General features: G+C 63.5%; 1 protein-coding gene across 1 annotated transcript; it reads right to left on the bottom strand.

Annotated features, from left to right (window-relative positions):
• Positions 1 to 1,179: 1,179 nt before the first annotated feature.
• LOC133777333 (developmentally-regulated GTP-binding protein 2-like) lies at positions 1,180 to 17,268 on the bottom strand. Its single transcript, XM_062216862.1, has 13 exons — positions 17,159 to 17,268; positions 12,999 to 13,159; positions 10,133 to 10,222; positions 9,776 to 9,836; positions 9,309 to 9,393; positions 8,869 to 8,941; positions 8,673 to 8,763; positions 7,557 to 7,654; positions 7,390 to 7,466; positions 6,323 to 6,411; positions 5,986 to 6,044; positions 2,109 to 2,162; positions 1,180 to 1,909 (listed from the first exon to the last, which is right to left on the bottom strand). Exons 1-13 carry the CDS (start codon positions 17,220 to 17,222, stop codon positions 1,823 to 1,825), a joined length of 1,089 nt encoding a protein of 362 aa, XP_062072846.1. The 5' UTR covers positions 17,223 to 17,268; the 3' UTR covers positions 1,180 to 1,822.
• Between the last annotated feature and the right edge of the window lie 4,596 nt (positions 17,269 to 21,864).

Raw genomic sequence — 21,864 nt, 5'->3', positions numbered from 1 at the left:
ACAATGCCATCCCCGAGCCCAGGGAGGAAGCCGTGGGCAAGGGGGCCTCAGGCCTGGGTCTGCTCTGCCCAAGGGCTCCAGATCCCACCCAGAGCCTGGACTCAGCCTGAAGCCCTGGGAGCACAGGGGCTGCCCAGCCCCTCCCCGGGCATGGGAACCACAAGCCCCAGGCAGGCACGGCCGGGCCCAGCAATGGGCGAAAGGGCTGCGGCAGGCTCATTTATCCGGCGTGGCATCCACCCCACCCACCCCACCGTGGCCAAGACAGGGACTGCATGGCACCCCCCCCCCCCATTTTACAGGGGAGGAGGGCGAGTGTGCCTGGGGGAGGCCCCAGCACTGCCGCTGCCCTGTCCCGTCTCACCTGTAACCTCAGGGGTAGGGGCACAGACCCCAAGGTACCCAGGAGGCCAGGCTGCCCTTACCTGGGTCCCTCGGCCTGCTCCCTGGCTGCATGCCGCCCACTGGGTGCTGGGGCCACTGGCCCCGGGAGCAGCTTGCTGTTGCGGGGAGGGGAGGCCCAGCCCACCACGCCGGCTGCCTGGGGCCCCATGCATATTTAATGATGTCTATTATTCCCATTTTGTCTCTGGAAAGGAGCGAGCGGCTGACAGCTGAGCCGGGAACAGCTAGAGAGCCGGGCAGGGGGCTGCTCCAGGCTCCAGCCTGGCCCCGGGGAGCTCCCTGTCCCTCCTGGCAACCTCGCAGAACTTGATCCAGTCTCTCCAAAAGCACACCTCCTCCAGGAAGCCCTCCCTGCCACTCAGGCCTCAATCTGGGCTCTGCACTCACCACCTGTGCAGCTTCTATGACGAGGTGGAGCCCTGCCATGCAGGGGTGCTTGGCTGGCACCCGGAAGTCCCTCCATCGCTGCTTCCAGGGCAACAGGAATACACATGGCTTTCACAGGGGAGCCTCCCGCCACCCCAGTAGGGTCATGAGGGCCACCTCTGACATCTGTCTGGCGCCGCAGACCCTGGCCAGCACTCTCGGGTAGAGAGCCATCCAGTGCCAGGCTAGCAAAGTCCCCACATTCCCTTGCCCTGCAGGTTGGGCCTGCCCACGGAGGGCCCAGGCTGAACCCCCTCCCCAATCGCCAGGCCCACTGCCGCCCCCCACCCCGCGCCCACCCCACCAGATGGGGCCGGCTGACAAAATCTTCCTCACCCTGAACAGGAATCATTTTCGATCTTTTATTTCAGAAAGGAGAGCTGAGAGGTCAGGGCGCCTAGAGAAAATACGAGACCCAAACTCAGAAGTGATCCCCCCTGGTTGGGCAGGGCCAGGATCCTGGGGGTGTGGGCTGGGCAGGGCTGCCCTGCGAGGGGCAGGGGGAGGCACTTGAGGACCCCACTTGGGCGGTGCAGGGACAGGCCGGGCAGGGGGGCGGGCTCTTCCCAAGGGCCAGGGAAGCTGGTGGAAGCTGCGGGAACAATGTGCCCTAACAGTACCCACCACCTTCAGCGACCCAGACGGGCCCAACTCCCCACCCTGCACTGAGCCTGCCGTCGGCTCTGGGCCCTGGCTGGGAGGTAGGCCGGCAAGTCACTCCCTTGCAGCCTGAAGACGCAGGCCCAGGGCTCAACTCAGGACACCCCCAAGAAGGACCAGTCTCATGGGAAACGCTGCCAGGGAGCCCAGGGCCGCCAGCCTCGCCCCTCTGCCCTAACACTTTCACCATCTGCCTACTGAAGAAGCTTCTGGAAACAGCGGAGACCCAAGGGGCCCCTTCCCGGGGTGTGGCTGTCTGGGCTTTTGTGCGTCCAGCGGGCCTGACTCCCCAGGGAGACGGGGCCGAGCAGGGTGGGCCCAGCAGGTGCGGCTACTTCTTCACGATCTGGATGACGTCCTCGTGCTCCACGGTGTGGGAGAGGCCCACGCGCTGCGGGCTGTACTTGGTGCTCGTGCCCTGGCAGGGGTGGGCAGAGAGGCCACGTCAGCCTCTGGGCTGGGCGTGGGTCTGCAAACCGGGGGGACGTGGGGGCCCTAGCACAACAACCCCCCCCTCCCCGGCCTAGGCAGCAGGACGTACAGACATGCCTGCCGCGCTCGGGACAGGCAGACTACAGAGGGTGCGTGCCCACCGCCCGCCTCCTGCCCACACTTACCCACACGAGGGCGTACTTGAACTGGCTGGCGAGCGATCGGTGGATGCGGTAGCACTGGAGGGAGTCACACAGGGAGATGAGGCTCCAACCCCTCGCCCAAGCTCAGCTGCAAACCCAAGGCCTGAGCAGGGGCCGAGCCGCAGGAAGCCCAGAGCAGGTGCTCAGACAGCCCGACCCTGGACCAGGACCACCCACCACACGCTGGGACGGCACGCCGCCTCCTGGTCACGGCTGCAAGGGGCTCTGATGCCCGCCTGGTCAGGAATGCTGCCGGTGAGCAGCCTCTGCCCGCCAGGCCTGAACGACACCCGGACATGCGCCTTCCGAATGTGCCAGCGTGGAGCCATGCCTGCTCTGTCAGTCCCAGCTGTGGCCACAGCCTCCCGCGTTATCATCCACCATCTCTCTCCCCGCCCCCAGCGGCCCACAGCCTTGCACACTCCAGCTGGGGCAGACGGTGAAGGTCCCGACAACAGGGGCCCCTGGCTGCCATGGTGACAGGAGCAGGGCAAGAGGGGACCACCTGTGGCTCCTTCTCCCCCGTGTCCACGGCTCTGACGGCCCGGCTGGCCTGGCTTTTACTTTCTGTCTGGCTTGCTGTCACAGCAAAGGACACCCCCCGGCAGTTTAACAAGCAGGGGCGGGGTCACTCAAGTTCGGGGTCGGGGGGGGGGGAGGCACTGAGGCAGTCGGGGCAGGAGTTCTGCTGCGTGACGCAGGCCCCACTGTGCCCTAGTGCCCTGCCTGCCTCAGGAGGCTCCATAAGCCGTGGAACTCACTCTAGGGCTCCCCCCAGTGGGAGAAGGGAATCCCTGCACTCACATCTCTAGCAAAGAGGGTTGGGTGGGGATGGAAGGTCATCTGAGGCTGTGCTTTTCAGAAAAAGGGGAAATGGCTTTGGGGCTGGGGAGACTACTCCCCTGGAGCCCCAGGCCCACTCCTGCAGACCCTCACACATGCTCCTGTCTGGAGCCTACTGCCTGGAGCCTCTCACAGGCTGGGCGCTCACCACTGACAGCCCTGGGGTAAGTTACCCCAGACGAGGAGACCCAGGCCTAGGACTGGCTGGTCCGTCTGCCTTGGGTCTCTGTTGTCAGCACCCAGTCTGAAAGGGAGCCTGTGGGCAGGGCAGGCCTCTCTGCGACAAAGCCCAGGTCTCCTGGGCAAGGCCCCAAAGCCCCTCCTCACCGTGCGGTCCAGCACCTGTTGCCTGTGCCCCTGTGTCCCGCCCCCCGGCCCCCGGCCTTTGCACCTGCTATTCCACTGCCTGGGGCACCCTGCTCCTCCCAGTGTTGCCCCCTCTTCTTCCCACAGTGTGGCCAAGACCCCCACCCTCCTGGACAAGCAGCTGAGAGCCTGAAAGGGCGGGTGAGGACTGCTCTGGCAGCCATAGGCGGCCCAGGGAGGCCAGCTCAAAGCCTCTGACCTGGAGCTCCGTGTGAGGGACCACGGGGACTTGGGAGGGTCATCTGGGGTCCCCTTGCCTGCTGCCTGGCCTGCGAATTCTGAACCTCGTTTTTCTCAGAGTCAGGCACCCAGAGGCCTCAAGGCAGGCTTTGCTGATGGACAAATGCATGGGGCCAGACTGCAGGCCCGGCTGCCAGTGCCCTCCCGAGCGACTGCTGGGTCGCACAGCAGCCCTGCCTCCCAAGACAGAGCCCGGGAAACGCAGGGAAGGTGGCAAACAAAAATCCCGGACCCCAAGACGGCTGTGGGGCCTGGACCGCAACACTCACTGCTCCTGCGCGCTCCTGTGCAGGTGGCAGGGGCTGGGCGGCCTCTGTTCATTGTGACCCCCACGTGGATCCCCCCGTCCATCTTGACTACCACCAGGACCTCCCCCCCATCCATCCTGACCCCGTGTGGATCCCCCCATCCATCCTGACCCCCGTGTGGACCCCTCGTCCATCCTGACCCCCGTGTGGACCCCTTCATCCATCTTGACCCCTGTGTGGACCCCCTCATCCATCCTGACCCCACGTGGACCCCCCATCCATCCTGACCCCACGTGGACCCCCCCATCCATCCTGACCCCCGTGTGGACCCCCCCATCCATCCTGACCCTGCGTGGACCCCCCCCCCATCCATCCTGACCCCCGTGTGGAACCCTGTCCATCTTGACCCCCGTGTGGACCCCCATCCATCCTGACCCCCGTGTGGACCCCCCCGTCCATCCTGGCCCCCACATGACCCCCCTCGTCCATCCTGACCCCCGTGTGCACCCCTCATCCATCCTGACCCCGTGTGGACCCCCCATCCATCCTGACCCCCATGTGGACCCCCCCATCCATCCTGACCCCCATGTGGACCCCCCATCCATCCTGATCCCCGTGTGGACCCCCCCATCCATCCTGACCCCGTGTGGAACCCCCCACCCTGACCTCTGTGTGGACCCCCTCATCCATCCTGACCCCCATGTGGACCCCCCATCCATCCTGACCCCTGTGTGGACCCCCCCGTCCATCCTGACCCCGTGTGGAACCCCCCATCCTGACCCCCATGTGGACCCGCCATCCATCCTGACCCCGTGTGGAACCCCCTGTCCATCCTGACCCCTGTGTGGACCCCCCATCCATCCTGACCCCCGTGTGGACCCCCCATCCATCCTGACCCCGTGTGGACCCCCCATCCATCCTGACCCCCATGTGGACCCCCCATCCATCCTGACCCCCATGTGGACCCCCCATCCATCCTGATCCCCGTGTGGACCCCCCCATCCATCCTGACCCCGTGTGGAACCCCCCATCCTAACCCCCGTGTGGACCCCCTCATCCATCCTGACCCCCATGTGGACCCCCCATCCATCCTGACCCCTGTGTGGACCCCCCCATCCATCCTGACCCCGTGTGGACCCCCCGTCCATCCTGACCCCCGTGTGGACTCCCCATCCATCCTGACCTCTGTGTGGACCCCCCTATCCATCCTGACCCCCGTGTGGACCCCCCGTCCATCCTGACCCCTGTGTGGACTCCCCATCCATCCTGACCCCCGTGTGGACCCCCCTGTCCATCCTGACCCCGTGTGGACCCCCCGTCCATCCTGACCCCCGTGTGGACCCCCCATCCATCCTGACCCCCGTGTGGACCCCCCTATCCATCCTGACCTCTGTGTGGACCCCCCTATCCATCCTGACCCCCGTGTGGACCCCCTGTCCATCCTGACCCCTGTGTGGACTCCCCATCCATCCTGACCCCCATGTGGACCCCCCTGTCCATCCTGACCCCGTGTGGACCCCCCCGTCCATCCTGACCCCCGTGTGGACTCCCCATCCATCCTGACCCCCGTGTGGACCCCCCTATCCATCCTGACCTCTGTGTGGACCCCCCTGTCCATCCTGACCCCCTGTGGACCTGGCACCTGCTGACCCCAGTCGACACCGTTCTGCTGGGAACCACAGCCCGCTGCTCAGTGCTTGTGCTGAGTGCGGGAGGCAGTCACAGCCATTCCTGGTGGGGACACGCCAGGCTGGGGCCTGAGTGGGGGCCATGGGAGATGGGAACCTGAGCCACAGCCAGCAGTGCCACCAGGGATTTTGGGAGGGAGGGGCCTCTGCCACACTCACAGACCCGGTCCCCTGGAGAAACCTGGAGCACAACAGCTGGCTCAACACCTGCGGCCCGAGGAGCAGACATGCCGACGGCTGCCTGCTGACATCGTCCAACGCCAGGCAAAGCCCTTGTTCAGTGCCACTCTCCCAGCCGCCGGGGCGGGGGGCGTCGCCAGCCCATCTTACAGGAAACGGATGGAGGCTCCACAGCCAACCCGCAGAGGTGGTGTGCGTGCAGCTCTACCCTGGGCCAGGCTGGGCCCAACCCCCGCCCGAGAAGCCTGTGGCACTCCAACTCCGACCCCGGTCCACCAGGTCTTGCCGACTCACCACGTGCTCCACGGAGGCCCCCTTCCGCAGGATGATGGCATCCGTGAAGTCTGGCCTCTCTGCGGGGAGACGGAGGGCTGCGTCAACCGCACGGGCTGTGGCCGCCCTTCTTACCCCTAGCCGGTCTTCCAAGCAGCGACCGAACCCTGCCCCCTGCTGGCGAGCACGACCTCGGGCTAGACCCCTTGGATGATGGCCTCAACAGGGAAAAGCAAAGGGAACCAAAGCCCAGGCTTCCACGGGCCATGGTCTGGGTGAGGAGCAGAGGCCGGCTCTGGGACAGGCCGGGCCAGGACTGGCGGGGGGTCTCGTGGCCGGGGCGCCCCTCCCCACTCACGGCCTCTCTTCTTGGTGTAGATGCAGGTCAGGGCCAGGTACTCCCAGAGCATCTCCAGCAGGTAGTCCAGGTTCAGCTTCATGCCGCAGCTGCGGGGAAGGGGGCGGCGTCAGGCAGAGGCCCCACGGGGCTCAGAGGCTGCGGCCTCTGCCTCCCCCAACCTCCATCGGCTGGGCACGGCGGCGGGGCCTGCGGCCATCAAGCCTGCGACTCTGCCGGCTGCACGATGCCTCCCATCACCAATCGTGGTCTCAGCTGGCAGAGCTCCAAGTCGCTCCCGGGGGCTCGTGGCACCTGTGACTGCCGCAGGCTGGCCTTGGGAGACTGGGGGGGGGGGGGGGGGGGCTGTGGGCTAGGGTCTCTGTGGGGCCCAGCGAGGATTTCAGCAGAGAGGGGAGAACCCCACAGCTCTGGAGGCAGTCAGACCCAGGGCGGCCCCGGGCTCAGCTGTCTATGGGAGAGACACCTGAGGGGCATCCTGACCTCTGCCTAGACTCCGTGGTCGTGGGCAGGCACGCAGGCAGCATGTGGGGTGCACACGCTCATCACCCCTGAGGATGGATGCGGCCCCACATAGCCTCCTGCGGGCCTGTGACTCTGCAAGGGAGGTGCTGAGGCCACCCTGTGTCATGCACCCCCACCCGGCCTCCCTGTGAGGCAGGCCTCGCGGTCTGAGCCAGGGATCTGCCAAAGTGGGGTCAGGGGCACCCCAGGGCCCACCGTGCAGGGAAGGGCAGGAAGCAGGGGCCTGTCCAGCCTCAGCGTCACTTCTCTTTGCCTCCACGCTATGGTCGGACAGAAACCAACCATCCAGAGCCCCAGGAGGGAGACTTGCACCGGGGCTTCCTGGGATGGGCCGTTCACTACCGTGCTAAGAAGTCCCAAGTGCCAGCGAGGACTCCCCTGATGGCTAGGCAGAGCCCGGCAGAGGTGGCCACCCTGCCCGCGCCGAGTCAGGGCCGGGGCAGACCGGCGTCACTAGCAGCCATGGGAGGGGCCGCCTCCTCCAGCCCAGCTGGAGCTCAGGGAAGGCGCTCTGCCCCGAGACGCGGCGCCAGTGGCCTCACCTGATGACCACACTGTTAGGTTTTCGGGCCAGGCGGTCCACTTCTTCCATGGAGATCTGGTCGATCTTGTTATAAACCTGAGATGGGAAAGGCGGAGGTGGGAGCTGGGGAAAGCAGGCAGCCAGGAGGTCGGGGAGAGGCCCGACAGCCCCACACCTGCCACTTACATACAAGCAGGGCATGTACACCCGGTTGCCCACGATCACGTCGATGAACTCGTCTGGAGAGCAGTCTTCGCGGAACAGCACTTCTGCATTGAAGATCTCTGAGGGGCTCGGGTTAAGGGACTCGTGTGCCAGCAGCCCCCAGGCCCCCGCAGTGGAGGCCCCCAAAAAGCCACGCACGACACGCGGGCTGCAAGGGACCCTGGTGGGTATCTGCCTGTGAGATTTTACACAACTTTGAAGTTCGCAGCAAGCAGTGGGAGGGTCGGCATGGCAGCCAAAACACCCCTTATAAGCACCCCTTATCAGTGTTCCATTTCTGGCTCGAGTGCCAATTCCAGCTTCCTGCTACGGCACACTCGGGGAGACAGCAGGTGATGGCTCAAGTACTAGAGTCCCTGCCACCCACACAGGAGACCCACAATGAGCTCCCGGCTCCTGGTTTCGGCCTGGCCCAGCCCTGGCAATGACCGGAGCTATGCTGAACCAAAGCCAGGAGCCAGGAGCTTCCTCCAGGTCTCCCACACAGGTGCAGGGGCCCAAGCACTTGGGCCATCTTCTACTGCTTTCCTAGGCCAGAGCAGAGAACTGGATTGGAAGTGGAGCAGCTGGGACTAGAACCATGTGGGATACCGGCATTGCAGGCGGTGGCTTTACCCGCTATGCCACAGCACTGGCCCCTGTCTCTCTGCTTTCAAAAAAAAGTTTGGGGCCCTCTCCTTTCTTTTCCCCACAGACGCTACGAGACATACAACTGTCCCTCAGCGAACAATGAGCATGTCTTCGCTGTTAGGTAGGGGAAGTGTGCCACTTCCCCTGGCTACTCTGGGCGTCATCTGAGAGCCGGCCCAGGGCAGCTTCTCCCACACGGGACCTCCTTGGGGCCACGCACCACAGGGTGCCAGGGGCTCCCACACTGTCAGACAGCCTGCCCTGTGGAGCCCCAGAGCCCACCGAGCCCCCATCCTGCTGTTACCTGAGGCCTCTGCAGACCAGGGGGCCTCAGCACCGCCTCATCTTTCTCCGCGGTGGGCCTCTTTCTTGGGGGGGGGGGCTGCTGGGGGAGACCCAGTGCTGGGTGGACGCGGCCCCGCCCCGCCCGCCCCACGGGGAGGATACTGTACTCGTGTAGGATGAGCTGCACCAGCTTTTCCGAGCACTGGGTCAGCGTGACCGTGGAGTTAAAGGAGATGCCGCCTCCCTTCTTGGGCTGGAGGAAGAGAGGGCGGGGCGGAGCAGCTGCTGAAGAGGCGGGGCAGCCGCCCCGGGGGGGCCCCCCCCCGCTCCCCCCCCTCCAGCACACGTTGGGCCTCACCTTGAAGTAGATGTTGGGCTTGTGCTTGTTGAGGCGGATGCCCACGGACTCCAGCTCCTTCTCCAGCAGGCTCCTAGGCAGAGCCCCGCGAGCCCTCAGCTGCCGTCCAGGGGCTGCCGCTCACAGCTTGCCCCCTCCACAGACCCCCAGGAGGGGCTGGGTGACGGTGCCTCCTGGCCCATGAAGGCAGAGCCCTCGGCCCCCAGCACGTGTCTCCCATTCGGGGCAGGGCTCCTGGCCAGCTCTGGGCAGGGGCTGGGGCGCCGGGGCCTGGAGCCAGGCCACACTTCTTAGCCCCCTACCCTGGCCCAAGCTGCCCCAGGCGAGGAAAGGACGCGGGGGACCGGGCCAAGCTCCCCCCAGGCGGCCCGACGCGAGCTCGAGGACACCGAGGCTTTCCCCAGCCCGGCAAGTCTGCCCCCCAGCCCCACCCCGCGGACCTCTGCACCTCTCCTTTGTCCAGCATCATGATGACGACATCAGCCGTGCGCGCCACCGCGATCACCTGCCGGCCGCGGCCTTTCCCTGCGCAGGTGGGAGGGGCGTAGGCAGGACCCGCGAGCTCCCCACCCCAGCCCAGGGTGCCGGGACACCTGCCCTCCACACAGCCACCACCCACCAGGCTCTCTGCCGCAGCCCCCCCGGGCTGTGACTTCCCTGGTGCCTCTGGCATCCCCACTGTCAGCCGAGCAAGGCCAAACGTCTCTCCCACACCACCTCACTCAGCCCTCCGCACGGCCAGCACCAGCGCGCCCATTTTACAGACAGAAACACCCGATCACTTGCCCACAACCACAAAGCCAGCGTGGTGCCAGCATCTGAGCCTGAGCCTGCCCTTTCCAGATCTCTCCCAGCCACACCCGTTCCAACAGTCAGTGACCGCCGCCCGCCTGGCCCCAACACCCACCTTGCGCTGCGCCTTCAATGATGCCAGGCAGGTCCAGGAGCTGGATGTTGGCGCCTTTGTACTGTGAGGCAGGAGAGGGGTGGGGGGAGATGGTCGCCGCCGGGAAGAGCTGCCTGGAGCCCGGACACGGACGCCCCACGGCTCAGGGTCCCTTGTGGCCCAGGGAAGGCCCCAGCCTGGGTGCTGGAGAGCTGCCAGTCCCCAGAGCTGCACGGGCGGACCTGACCCGGAATCAGTCAGGAGTCCAGGCCCGGCCACACGCCTCTGGGACCCTCAGGGCCACGCAGCCACAGCTTCACCCACCCCAGCACACGCCCCGCCCCACCCCTCCCCACCCGGGCCGGCGCACCCGCTTACTTCGATGACCCCGGGGATACAGGTCAGGGTGGTGAACTCGTAGGAGGCGGCCTCACTGGCTGTGGAGGTCATCAGACTCAGGAAGGTGGACTGGGGGGAGAGGAAGCACTGCCTGAGTTCTCTCGGGCCCCGGGGCCACCCAGGTCGGGCAGTGAGAACAGGGCCTCAGGCCTGCCTGTCTCAAGTAGATAGGGGCCTGGTTTCTAGGGGCTTCCCCATATGACCGGGGGTCCTGCAGCCCCTGCTGGCCCCTCTGTACCCGTGGAACCCACACACAGAACGAGCTGCTCCCTTGAGAGGGCAAGGGGACAGGTGAGGAGGTGCCACCCTCTCACTGGGAGACAGACGGCTATGGGAGGGAGGTAGGGGTGGGGTGGAGGCTGAGTGCCACTGTACTCTGGGAGTGGGGGAGACCTGGCTTCGGATGTCACTGCTGCTTGGGGACCCGGGGCAAGAAAGGTCCCTGTGTGAGCTGCACAGTGGTTGCGTGCACAGCCGGCCTCAACCCATTCCCTCCATCGCAGGACCGCACCAAGGAGAGAGCCTGGGACACCCAGCTTGGAAGGTCACCTGTCACTGATGGCTACACCAGCAGGGGGCAGAGCCTGGAAGGGAGAGGCCCACCCTGTGAGCCCTGCCCCACCTAACCTGCAGGACCCTGGGGTTCTGGGCTACTGCAGTCCGCCCCTGCCCACTCACGGCCACACCCACACAAGGCGTGGGAAGGAAAGCCTCCAAGCCAGAAACTCAGCCACGGGGACCTCCGGGAAACAGAAACCCGGCAAGCAGAAAGGCATGGACAGACAAGGGCACCAACTGCGAGACACAGTAGGCTCTCCGAGGCCACCCGGGGACACCCTAGATCCCAGCCACGGTGCCCAAACCCCAGGCGCTCGGTAGCTCCAGTAGCTAGTTAAAATCCCCCACCCGCCTCTCTCTCTCTGCACACCCCCACCCTGCCTCTCTCTCTCTCTGATACACACCCCCACCCCGCCTCTCTCTCTGAGACACACCCCCACCCCGCCTCTCTCTGACACACACCCCCACCCCGCCTCTCTCTCTTTGCACACCTCCACCCCGCCTCTCTATGACACACACCCCCACCCCGCCTCTCTCTCTGATACACACCTCCACCCTCTCTCTCTCTGACACACACCCCCACCCCGCCTCTCTATGACACACACCCCCACCCTGCCTCTCTCTCTGATACACACCTCCACCCTCTCTCTCTCTGATACACACCCCACCCTGCCTCTCTCTCTCTCTGACACACACCCCCACCCCGCCTCTCTCTCTTTGCACACCCCCACCCCGCCTCTCTCTCTGACACACACCCCCACCCCGCCTCTCTCTCTTTGCACACCCCCACCCCGCCTCTCTATGACACACACCCCCACCCTGCCTCTCTCTCTCTCATACACAACCCCCACCCTGCCTCTCTCTCATACACACCCCCACCCCGCCTCTCTCTCTGATACACACCCCCACCCCGCCTCTCTCTCTGATACACACCCCCACCCCGCCTCTCTCTCTGATACACACCCCCACCCCGCCTCTCTCTCTGATACACACCCCCACCCCGCCTCTCTCTCTGATACACACCCCCACCCTGCCTCTCTCTCTGATACACACCCCCATGCTACCTCTCTCTCTTACACACCCCCACCCTACCTTTCTCTCTGACACATACCCCTACCCTGCTCTGCCCCTCCCTCTGACACCCCCCCTAGTCTCACGGACGGAGGAAGCAGCACAGAGCTGCACAGCCCGCAGCAGGCGACAGGAGACGGCAGCCCCTGCCCACCTGCCCTCTGCCAGCCCAGGAGCGTGGGCTCAGAAGCTGCCCCGCTGGCTCCTGCTGCAGCTCCAGCCCTGCCTGCTTGGCCTGGAACAGATCAGTGCCTCTGTCTGCCCTCCGCCAGCCCTGCCCAGCGCCCATCTGCCCATCCGCTGCACGGCGGCCAGGGCGATCCACTCAGAGGCCCGTCAGCCGTGTCTAATAGTGATGAGCATCTCCAGTGATGAGAACCAGGGCCCTCTGGGAAGCAATAGACAGGACGAGCCCCAAGTGTCTCCCAGTGCCGGGAACTGGGCCAGCATCAGGGAGGCTGCTCCAGCTTCCTGCTAATGGTCGGGAAAGGCATCGAGCGATGGCCCCTGCCTCCCATATGGAAGGCCAGCCGAGGCTCCTGGCTCCTGGCTCAGCCCTGGCCATTGTGGCCATCTGGGGAGTGAAGCTGAGGCTGGAACATCCTCTCTCTCTCTATCTCTGACTTTTGAATATATAAAGAAATCTTTAAAAATATTTTTAAAAGAATGGAAGAAATGAACACGGCTATGTGTACAATGCTGCCGCTGATTAAAAATAAACAAACCCCATGGATGTCGCACTGAAAAAGCTTTCAAAGGAAACCAAAACGAGAGCGCTCCTGCTTAACGCTCACCCCCAGCAAAGTCCTTCCCAAGCCGGGGCCCCCAGCCCCTGCCGTTCCCAGCTGGCTCCTAGCCAGGTGCCCCCGCTGTTCCCGCTGCCCACAGCGTCCTTGGCCAGGGCTCCACAAGCCCAGACAGGCCCTTGTCAGCACCACCCGCCCAGGACCCTGCCCTCAGCCGGCTCTGTTCGCTGTCCTTGCTCCCCGGAGCAGGGGGCTCTGCGCAGCCGGGGCCAGAACCCGACCTCCTCGCCAGCCATCAGGACCTGCGCAGTCCACGGCTACCGGGAAAGGAAGATGCTAGGGGCGGGGCCTCGGCCCGGGGGCGGGGCCTTCGGAGCACAGCAGACTGGCAGTGGCAGGGGCGGAGACGCCGTGTGTTTGGGAGCCGCCCGCCTGCCCCCCTCCCCCAGGCCACAGTGCCCATCGCTGACCTTACCCACAGAGGGGAATCCAATGAGGGCCACCCGGGCGTCACCCGACTTCATGACGTCGAAGCCCTCTCCTTTGGATGAGGCCGACTTGGAAGGCTCCAGGAGCTGAGCCCGGTACTTGGCGAGCTTCGCCTTCAGCAGGCCCAGGTGGTACTCGGTGGCTAGAGGAGGTGAGGCAGACAGTGGGTGGCCAGGGGCCCCAAGCCTGGGGGCCACCTCCTCCCGCGCCGAGCAGACCCGGAGAGGAGCAGCTGGCCCTTCGCTCCCACCACCCCTGCAGACCCCAGTGCCAGCCACGGTTCTCAGCGGGGCAGCGCCACTCCCTGGGGGCCCTCTGGGACTTGCAGGACTGTTCTCTGCCCCTCGGAGGCTCAAGTCCTCCCTGGCGCCTATCCTAGGCGGCCTGAGTTCAGTCCTGTGCAGTCAGTACCACGGGCTGTGTCACAGTCCCAAAGACATGCCCAGGGGTGGGAACCCTGGGGGAGGGGAACCAGGGCCTGGATCCCCGCTCTGTCCGCCCCCACAGGGCCTTTCTCAGGGCGTTCCTGTGCCCTGAACTTCCCAGCCATGCGCCTGCTGAGTTCCTGGAGCGGGGAACGTCTGAAACTCCACCACGCCGGGAGGCCGGCACCACACGCCTGACAGGTGCGCACTGCAAAGCCGCCCCCGTCCCCGGACTCCATCCAGAGCAGGAGGCACTGCTGCCTCCCTGTAACCCTGGCACGGAGGGACTGCAGCGAGCGCCTCTCATTCCCAACTCCTTCTCCCTTTCCCCTCCTGTGTGGTGCCCCTGAGGGCGTTACGGGCTTTTCACATTCCATGCCACGTAAGCCGTAGTGCACATGGTGCCCAAGGGAATTCCGGATCTTAGCTGCAGTAGGGGACTGGGGTTGAGGCTGAGGAGCAAGGACCCACGGGACTGGGCCGCTGGCTGTCTCAATGCCACCTGTCACCCCCTATCTGTCACTCCTCCCATCACCCCCTGCCTGTCACTCCCTCCATCACCCCCACCTGTCACTCCTCCCGTCACCCCCTGCCTGTCACTCCCCGTCACCCCCCACCTATCACTCCTCCCATCACCCCCCGCCTGTCACCCTCCACCTGTCACTCCCCACACCTGTCACCCCCTGCATGTCACCCCCACTTGTCACTCCCCTTCCTGTCACCCCCTGCCTGTCACCCCCCTGCCTGTCACCCTCCTCCTGTCACCCCCCTGCCTGTCACCCCCCTGCCTGCACCCCCCGCCTGTCACCCCCTGCCTGCCACTCCCCCGCCTGTCACCCTCCACCTGTCACCCCCTGCATGTCACTCCCCTGGTTGTCACTCCCCCACCTATCGTTCCCCTGCCTGTCACTCACCCGCCTGTCACCCCCTGCCTGTCACCCCGTCTGTCACCCCCTGCCTGTCACCCCCCGCCTGTCACCCCCTGTCACCCCCTGTCACCTCCCCTGCCTGTCACCCCCAACCTGCCACCCCCCTGCCTGTCACCCCCCACCTGTCATCTCCCCTGCCTGTCACCCCCTGCCTGTCATCTCCCCTGCCTGTCGCCCCCCGCCTGCCACCCCCCTGCCTGTCATCTCCCCTGCCTGTCACCCCCTGCCTGTCATCTCCTCTGCTTGTCATCTCCCCTGCCTGTCGCCCCCCGCCTGTCATCTCCTCTGCTTGTCACCTCCCCTGCCTGTTGCCCCCCACCTGTCACCCCCCGCCTGCCACACCCCTGCCTGCCACCCCCCGCCTGTCACCCCCTACCTGTCGCCCCCCACCTGTCACTCCCCACACCTGTCACCCCCCGCCTGTCACCCCCTGCCTGCCACTCCCCCGCCTGTCACTCCCCCGGTTGTCACTCCCCTGCCTGTCACTCACCCGCCTGTCACCCCCCGCCTGCCACCCCCTGCCTGTCACTCACCCGCCTGTCACCCCCCGCCTGCCACCCCCTGCCTGTCACCCCCCGCCTGTCACTCCCCTGCCTGTCACCCCCCGCCTGTCACCCCCCACCTGTCACCTCCCCTGCCTGTCATCTCCCCCGCCTGTCGCCCCCCACCTGTCACCTCCCCCACCTGTCACCCCCCGCCTGTCACCCCCCACCTGTCACCTCCCCTGCCTGTCACCCCCCGCCTGTCACCTCCCACCTGTCACCCCCCGCCTGTCACCCCCCGCCTGTCACCCCCCACCTGTCACCTCTCCCACCTGTCACCCCCACCTGTCACCCCCCTGCCTGTCACCCCCCCACCTGTCGCCCCCCACCTGTCACCCCCTGCCTGTCACCCCCCACCTGTCACCCCCCGCCTGCCACTCCCCCTTGGCCGCTGTGTTCCAGACAGTGGCTTTCTTTGCTTTGCAGAACCTGCTGACCACATGACTGCCTCGGGACCTTGAGCTTGGGGCTCTGGGCATTTCGAGCGCATCTTCGCAGAGCCGGCCCCTTCTCACCGTGTGAGGCACAGCTCAGACGCCGCCTCCCGGAAGAAGCCTCTCGGGCCCTCCCTGGGGGTGCACGGGTGGTGCCCCGCAGAGGCTGTGAGCACCCTGCCTCACTGCTGGCTTCCTATGGGCAACTCACTCCTGTGCCTCAGTTCCTTCAGCCGCAAGCAGGGGATGTTAAAGAGTGAACTCCAGGGGGCTGGCACTGTGGCACAGCCGGTAAAGCCGTCCCCTGCAGTGCGGCATCCCATATGGTGCTGGTTCTAATCCCAGCTGCTCTACTTCCGATTCAGCTTTCTGCCGTGGCCTGGGAAAGCAGCAGAAGATGGCCCAAGTCCTTGGGCCCCTGCACCTGTGTGGGAGACCTGGAGGAAGCTCCTGGCTCCTGGCTTCGGATCGGTGCAGCTCCGGCCATTGCAGCCATTTGGGGAGTGAACCAGCAGATGGAAGACCTCTCTCTGTCTCTGTCTCTCTCTCTAACTCTGCCTTTCAAATAAATAAATATTTAAATATATATATCACTCATATATATATGAGTGACCTGCGGCCTCAGGTTTCTGTAGTGTGAAAGCAGCATAGAACATGGCTCAGCACACCGCAAGTGCCCAAGAACAGGGTCTGCAGGAGCCCCGCCCTCCCCGGCGTGTACTGGGCTCTCGGCTCCTATCCCGCCGTGGTGGACCGGCCTGCCCCCTCTTCCCTGCCTCTGACGGCACAGGGGGTGGGGCTGCCAGCGGCATCCCCAGCCGATGGCCATGAGAAATGGTCCCATCCTGGCTCAGAACATGCCGAGCAGCGCTGCAGGGACCTCACTGAGACCCTCTCAGCTGCTACTGCCAACGCAGTAGCCCCCTCCCCCACCCCGGGGCTCCCTGCTGATCCTCCACATCGCCAGCCAGCATCCGTCTCCCCCCACCCCCCGGGGACCCGGTCCACAGGCTCCTCCTACCCTTAGGACAGGAGCCGGGCCCGGAGGCCTTTCCCGTGACCTGTATGTACGGCTCTGTGCTGCCCGCACCTCCTCTCCCACCACTGCCCCAAAGCCCCAGACTTTGGATCCTTGATAGGTGCACCTGCTGCCCGAGGTCTTGCCCCAGCTCTCTGCCTGGCTGGGTCCTCCTGCTCATTCGGGTCTCATCCCAAATACCCCCTTCCCCGAGGTGGTCTCCTCGACCCGGCCCCCGCCCCCGCCCCGGCTCTGTCCTCACCCACTGCTGCCCGGCATGATGTTGTTTATTGGGCTTACTCGATCAGCTCCAGCAGGGCAGGGGTGCACCTGCTGTGACCACAAGTACCAGGCCCAGCTCCCCAGCCGCCAGACCTCAATGGGGCCGAGCGGGGAGAGGCCCCCGAGCCCGGCCCCCGAGGGCTCCCTGCCTCCCGCGAGCCCACAGCACCGCCCGGGGAGTCAGCCGGGCCAGTCCTCCCCCACGATCCACACTGGTCTCCTCGCCGTCCCAGGAACACGCCAGGCCTCTCCGCCCTCCTCCTGGCGCCACCATCTTTCTCTCCAGCCCTGACAATCCGAAACCCAGACTCGGGCACCTGGTCCAGCACGGGTCATTTTCCTTTGGGAACCTTTGCTGACAGAGCGGGGCGTGGGGCCCTGGCCCTGCCTCCAGCCTTGGCACGCCCCTGGCGCTTCGCCCTGGTCTACCGCTGGAGCTGCTATCCCATTTTGCAGACAGGAAAACTGAGGCGGGCACAGCACGCAAGGCCCCGCCGCGTCGGGCCCTCACCCTTGTTCTTCTGCGTCCGAGCGATCTCCTTCTCGATCTCCGAGAGCTTCTCCAGGATCCCCATGGCTGCGGCAGAGATGGACACACCGGCAGCGACGGAGATGGCACGGGCGAGTTCCGGTCGCACGGCGGCGGCGGAGCGGCACGCGACCGGAAGTCCGCGGAGAACCGCGTCCTCGTGGGCGCCCGGTGCGCCACTGTTCAGCGTCCGGGCGGGCGACGTCGAGCGGAAATGCCCGGACACTATCGGTTCCGCCCGCTGCGCCGGCCCCGAGGCGGAGCTCCAGGGGCGGGGCGGGGCCAGGTGGGGCGGGGCCAGATAGAGCAGGGCGGGGCCGGCCGGAGAGGGCGGGCGCTGGATGGAGCGGGCGGGGCCAGACTGAGAGGGGAGTGGCCGGCCGGGGAGGGAGGGGCCGGATGGAGCGGGGCGGGGCCAGACGGGGTTGGGCGGGGCCAGACGGAGCCGGGCAGGGCCAGGCCTCCCGCTGGCCCGGGCCCGGACTGGAAGAGAAAGGGAAACCTTGAGTGTTAAAGCCGACCTTGACAGTGAAGGCAGAGGTGCTGAGGTGGAAGGCTGGTGCCTGTCATTTTGTGGGCCCCCCCCGGATCACCTTAGACAAGGGCTGCAGCTTGGCACTGCCCGCCGTCAGATACCCCCTTGAGGCCGCGCGGTGTGGACAGCGTCTCCTATGTGACATTCTTGACAGGAACAAACTGTGCCTGGGTTTAAACACGACACCAGACACGGAGAGTGGGTCGTCCTACAGGCCAGTGGCCGGCCAGTGGCTGGGGGCTGGAGGGTGGGCTGGGGTAGATCCAACATATGAAATTCACGGTGTGGCAATTTGTTTCTCACAGCCTGGGCACTGGACGTCTCAGAGCCCAGGACCAGTGTGGACGGGGGACCGGGAGGGCTTAGACGACACAGCCTCACACAGCCGGTCCTGGGGGCGTGCTCTCTGGGACAGCGAGCCTGCTGGTCTCTCTGGGAAAGGCACCAATCCCATTTTTTTTTTTTTTAAAGACAGAGAGAAAGCAAGGAGAGAGACACAGAGAGATCTTCCATCAGTTGGCTCCCTCCACAGATGGCCTCAACAGTCAACAGCTGAGCCAAACCAAAGCCAGGAGCTGGACTGCATCTGGATCTCCTACAAAGGTGGCAGGAGCCTGACACTGGGGCCATCTGCTGCTGCTTTCCCGGGGGGAGCAGAGACTGGATTCCAGCCAGTCTCCATGAGATGCCTGTGTTGCAAGCAACAGCCTAACCCGCTGGGCCACCATGCCTGCCCCACTAATCCCTCCTCCTCCTCCATTTATTTATTTATTTATTTGAAAGGCAGAATTACAGGGAGAGGAGAGGCAGAGAGAGAGAGAAGTCTTCCATCCGCTGGTTCACTCCCCAGCTGGCCGCAATCAGTAGAGCTGGACCAATCCGAAGCCAGGAACCAGGAGCTTCTTCCAGGTCTCCCACATGGGTGCAGGGGCCCAAGCACCTGGGCCATCTTGTACTGCTTTCCCAGGCCACAGCAGAGAGCTGGATTGGAAGTGGAGCAGCCAGGACTTGAACCGCTGCCCATATGGGATGCCGGCACTGCAGGCGGCAGCTTTACCTGCTGTGCACCATTTCAAAATGAATAACAAACCCTCAGTGTATAGGCAGAGGTGGGTAAATCACCATGCCTGTATCGTATTCTCAAGTAGTTCAAAACATGCATATATTCACAAAATGCATGCTGAAGTAAGAGTGGCAGTATGCAAGGGTTGTTGGCCCTGGGGGAAGAGTATGAGGGAGTTTATTGTTAGTCCTTCAACTTCCCTGTATCGTTTCAATCAGAAGTTGGGGCACTGGGGAGCAGGTCCTGTGTTCAAATCTCACGTCCCTAACTGGGTGATCTTGGCTACATTTCTTTATTTTTAAGATTTTTAAAAATTTATTTGAAAGACAGAGTTATAGAAAGAGGAGAGGCAGAGAGAGAGAGAGAGAGAGAAAGGGGGGGGGTCTTCCATCTGCTGGTTCACTCCCCAGCTGGCTGCAACGGCCGGAGCTGCACTGATCCGAAGCCAGGAGCTGGATCAGAAGAGGAGCAGCCAGGATTAGAACCGGCGCCGGCCCACGCCATGGCTCAACAGGCTAATCCTCCGCCTTGCGGCGCCAGCACACCAGGTTCTATTCCCAGTTGGGGCGCCGGATTCTGTCCCGGTTGCCCCTCTTCCAGGCCAGCTCTCTGCTATGGCCCGGGAGTGCAGTGGAGGATGGCCCAAGTGCTTGGGCCCTGCACCCCATGGGAGACCAGGAGAAGCACCTGGCTCCTGCCTTCGGATCAGTGCGGAGCGCTGGCCGCAAGGTGCTGGCCGCGGCGGCCATTGGAGGGTGAACCAACGGCAAAGGAAGAACTTTCTCTCTGTCTATCTCACTGTCCACTCTGCCTGTCAAAAATTAAAAAAAAAAAAAAAGAAGAAGAAGAAGAAGAAGAACCGGCGTCCATATAGAATGCTGGCCCTTCAGGCCAGGGCTTTAACCCGTTGCGTCACAGCGCTGGCTCCTTGGCTACATTTCTTAAGCTTTCTGAGCCTGTTTATACCTCCTGATAGGGTTGTTATAAAAATGAAATAAGGAGGGGGGGCACTGCTGTGGCGTAGCAGGTAAAGCCGCCGCCTGCAGTGCCAACATCTCATATTGGACGCCAGTTCGAGTCCCAGCTGCTCCTCTTCCAATCCAGTTCTCTGCTATGGCCTGGGAAAGCAGTAGAAGATGGTCCACGTCCTTGGGCCGCTGCACCCACGTGGGAGACCCGGAAGAAGCTCCAGGCTCCTGGCTTCAGATCCGCACAGCTCCAGCCATTGCAGCCATTTAGGGAGTGAACCAGAAGATGGTGGACCTCTCTCTCTCTCTCTCTCTCTCTCTCTCTCTCCTCTCTGTGTGTAACTCTGACTTTCAAATAAATAATAAATAAATCTTTAAAAAAATGAAATAACGGGTGCGTGTTGGTCAAGTGGTTGGGGTGCCTGCATCTCCCACCTGTGGGCTATGTAGGCCCCTTTGCAAGCTTTGAGTTTGCCACACTCACCCACATTTTACTCATTTTTAAGAAGACTTTTATTTTATTTATCTGAAAGCAGGGAGATTTTTCAGGTCCACTTTCCAGATGGCCACAGCAGCCAGGGCAGGGCCAGGCCAAAACCAGGAGCCAGGAGTTTCTTCTGGTCTACCACGTGGGTGCAGGGGTCCAAGCACTTGGGCCATTGTCTGCTGCTTTCCCAGGCGCATTAGCAGGGAGCTAGATGGGAAGTGGGGCATCCAGGACTCGAACTGATGCTCATGTGGGATGCTGGCTTTTTTTTTTTTTTTTTTTTTGCAGCTTAGCATTTTACAAATTAAGGTGTGAGTGAGTGAGCCGTGCAAAGTTCCTGGCCTGTTGCTCAAGCTGTTCAATGGCCAGGCTGAGCTCCAAAGCCAGGGCTTCCAATTCCAGGGCCAGAGACTCCAAAGCTGACTGTAGACTGTAGGGGGAATATATCATAGACAGGTGTTACGTCTACAGCGTTTACGGATGGTAGGAGGTGAGAGCACTTAGGGAACTGGGGGGTCCCTGCAGTCCTCTCGGCCTCCTTCTTCCATGGGATGTGGGTCTTGGGGCCTCACTGTGGCCACTCTTGTGCCCACGGAAGCACGTTCATAGTCTACACTTAGGAAAAATGAGTCTCTTTCCCAGAGTCCTGGCGTCTGCTGGTGTGTCTGCTCCCACGGAGATCCTGTGGGGCTCGGTTTCCTCATGAATGCAAGGGGCTCGTGCTGACTTCCAGGCTCAAAGGAGATTGACGGCACATCAGGCTTGCTCCAGGCGAATGGCCTCTCCTGCCTGGAGGGTCTGTGTCCCACCCATCCCCAGCCTGGGAAGCCAACCATGAACTTGATGTTCAGGCTGCCAGGGACCCCTTGAGGTGGAGTTTCTGTGCTTCCGGAAAGGCTGCTACTGGCAAACACCTGACCTGGGCACCAACAGACCGAGCTGATACTGTGAAAGGTAACCCATGGAATGAGGAGGACAAATAGCCCTGCAACTCAGCACCAATAAAACGGGCAACCCGATTAAAATAGGTAAAGGACGTGAACAGGCACTGCTGCAGGGAAGATGTACAAATGGCCAGCCATCATGTGAACATATTCTCTGCATCACCAGTCATTTCAGAAATGCAAATCTATAGGCTAATCCTCCACCTGTGGCGCCGGCACACCAGGTTCTAGTCCTGGTTGGGGCACCAGATTCTGTCCCGGTTGCCCCTCTTCCAGGCCAGCTCTCTGCTGTGGCCCGGGAAGGCAGTGGAGGATGGTCCAAGTGCTTGGGCCCTGCACCCACATGGGAGACCAGAAGCACCTGGCTCCTGGCTTCGGATCAGCGTAGTGCACCAGCCGCAGCTGCCATTGGGGGCTGAACCAACAGAAAAGGAAGAGCTTTTTCTCTGTCTCTCTCTATCTCTCTCCTACTGTCCACTCTGCATGTCAAAAAAAAAAAAAGAAATGCAAATCAGGGGCCGGTGCTGCAGTGTAGTGGGCTAAGCCTCTGCCTGTGGCGCTGACATCCCATATGGGCACCGGTTCAAGTCCCAGCTGTTCCTCTTCCCTTCTGATCCAGCTCTCTGCTAATGGCCTGGGAAAGCAGTAGAAGATGGTCCAAGTGCTTGGGCCCCTGCACCTGCATGGGAGA

The sequence above is a fragment of the Lepus europaeus genome, chromosome 18 (assembly GCF_033115175.1).
Source record: "Lepus europaeus isolate LE1 chromosome 18, mLepTim1.pri, whole genome shotgun sequence".
Taxonomy (NCBI): domain Eukaryota; kingdom Metazoa; phylum Chordata; class Mammalia; order Lagomorpha; family Leporidae; genus Lepus; species Lepus europaeus.
Note: the sequence above shows the minus strand (reverse complement) of the source record. Positions and strands in the feature narration are given on the sequence as shown.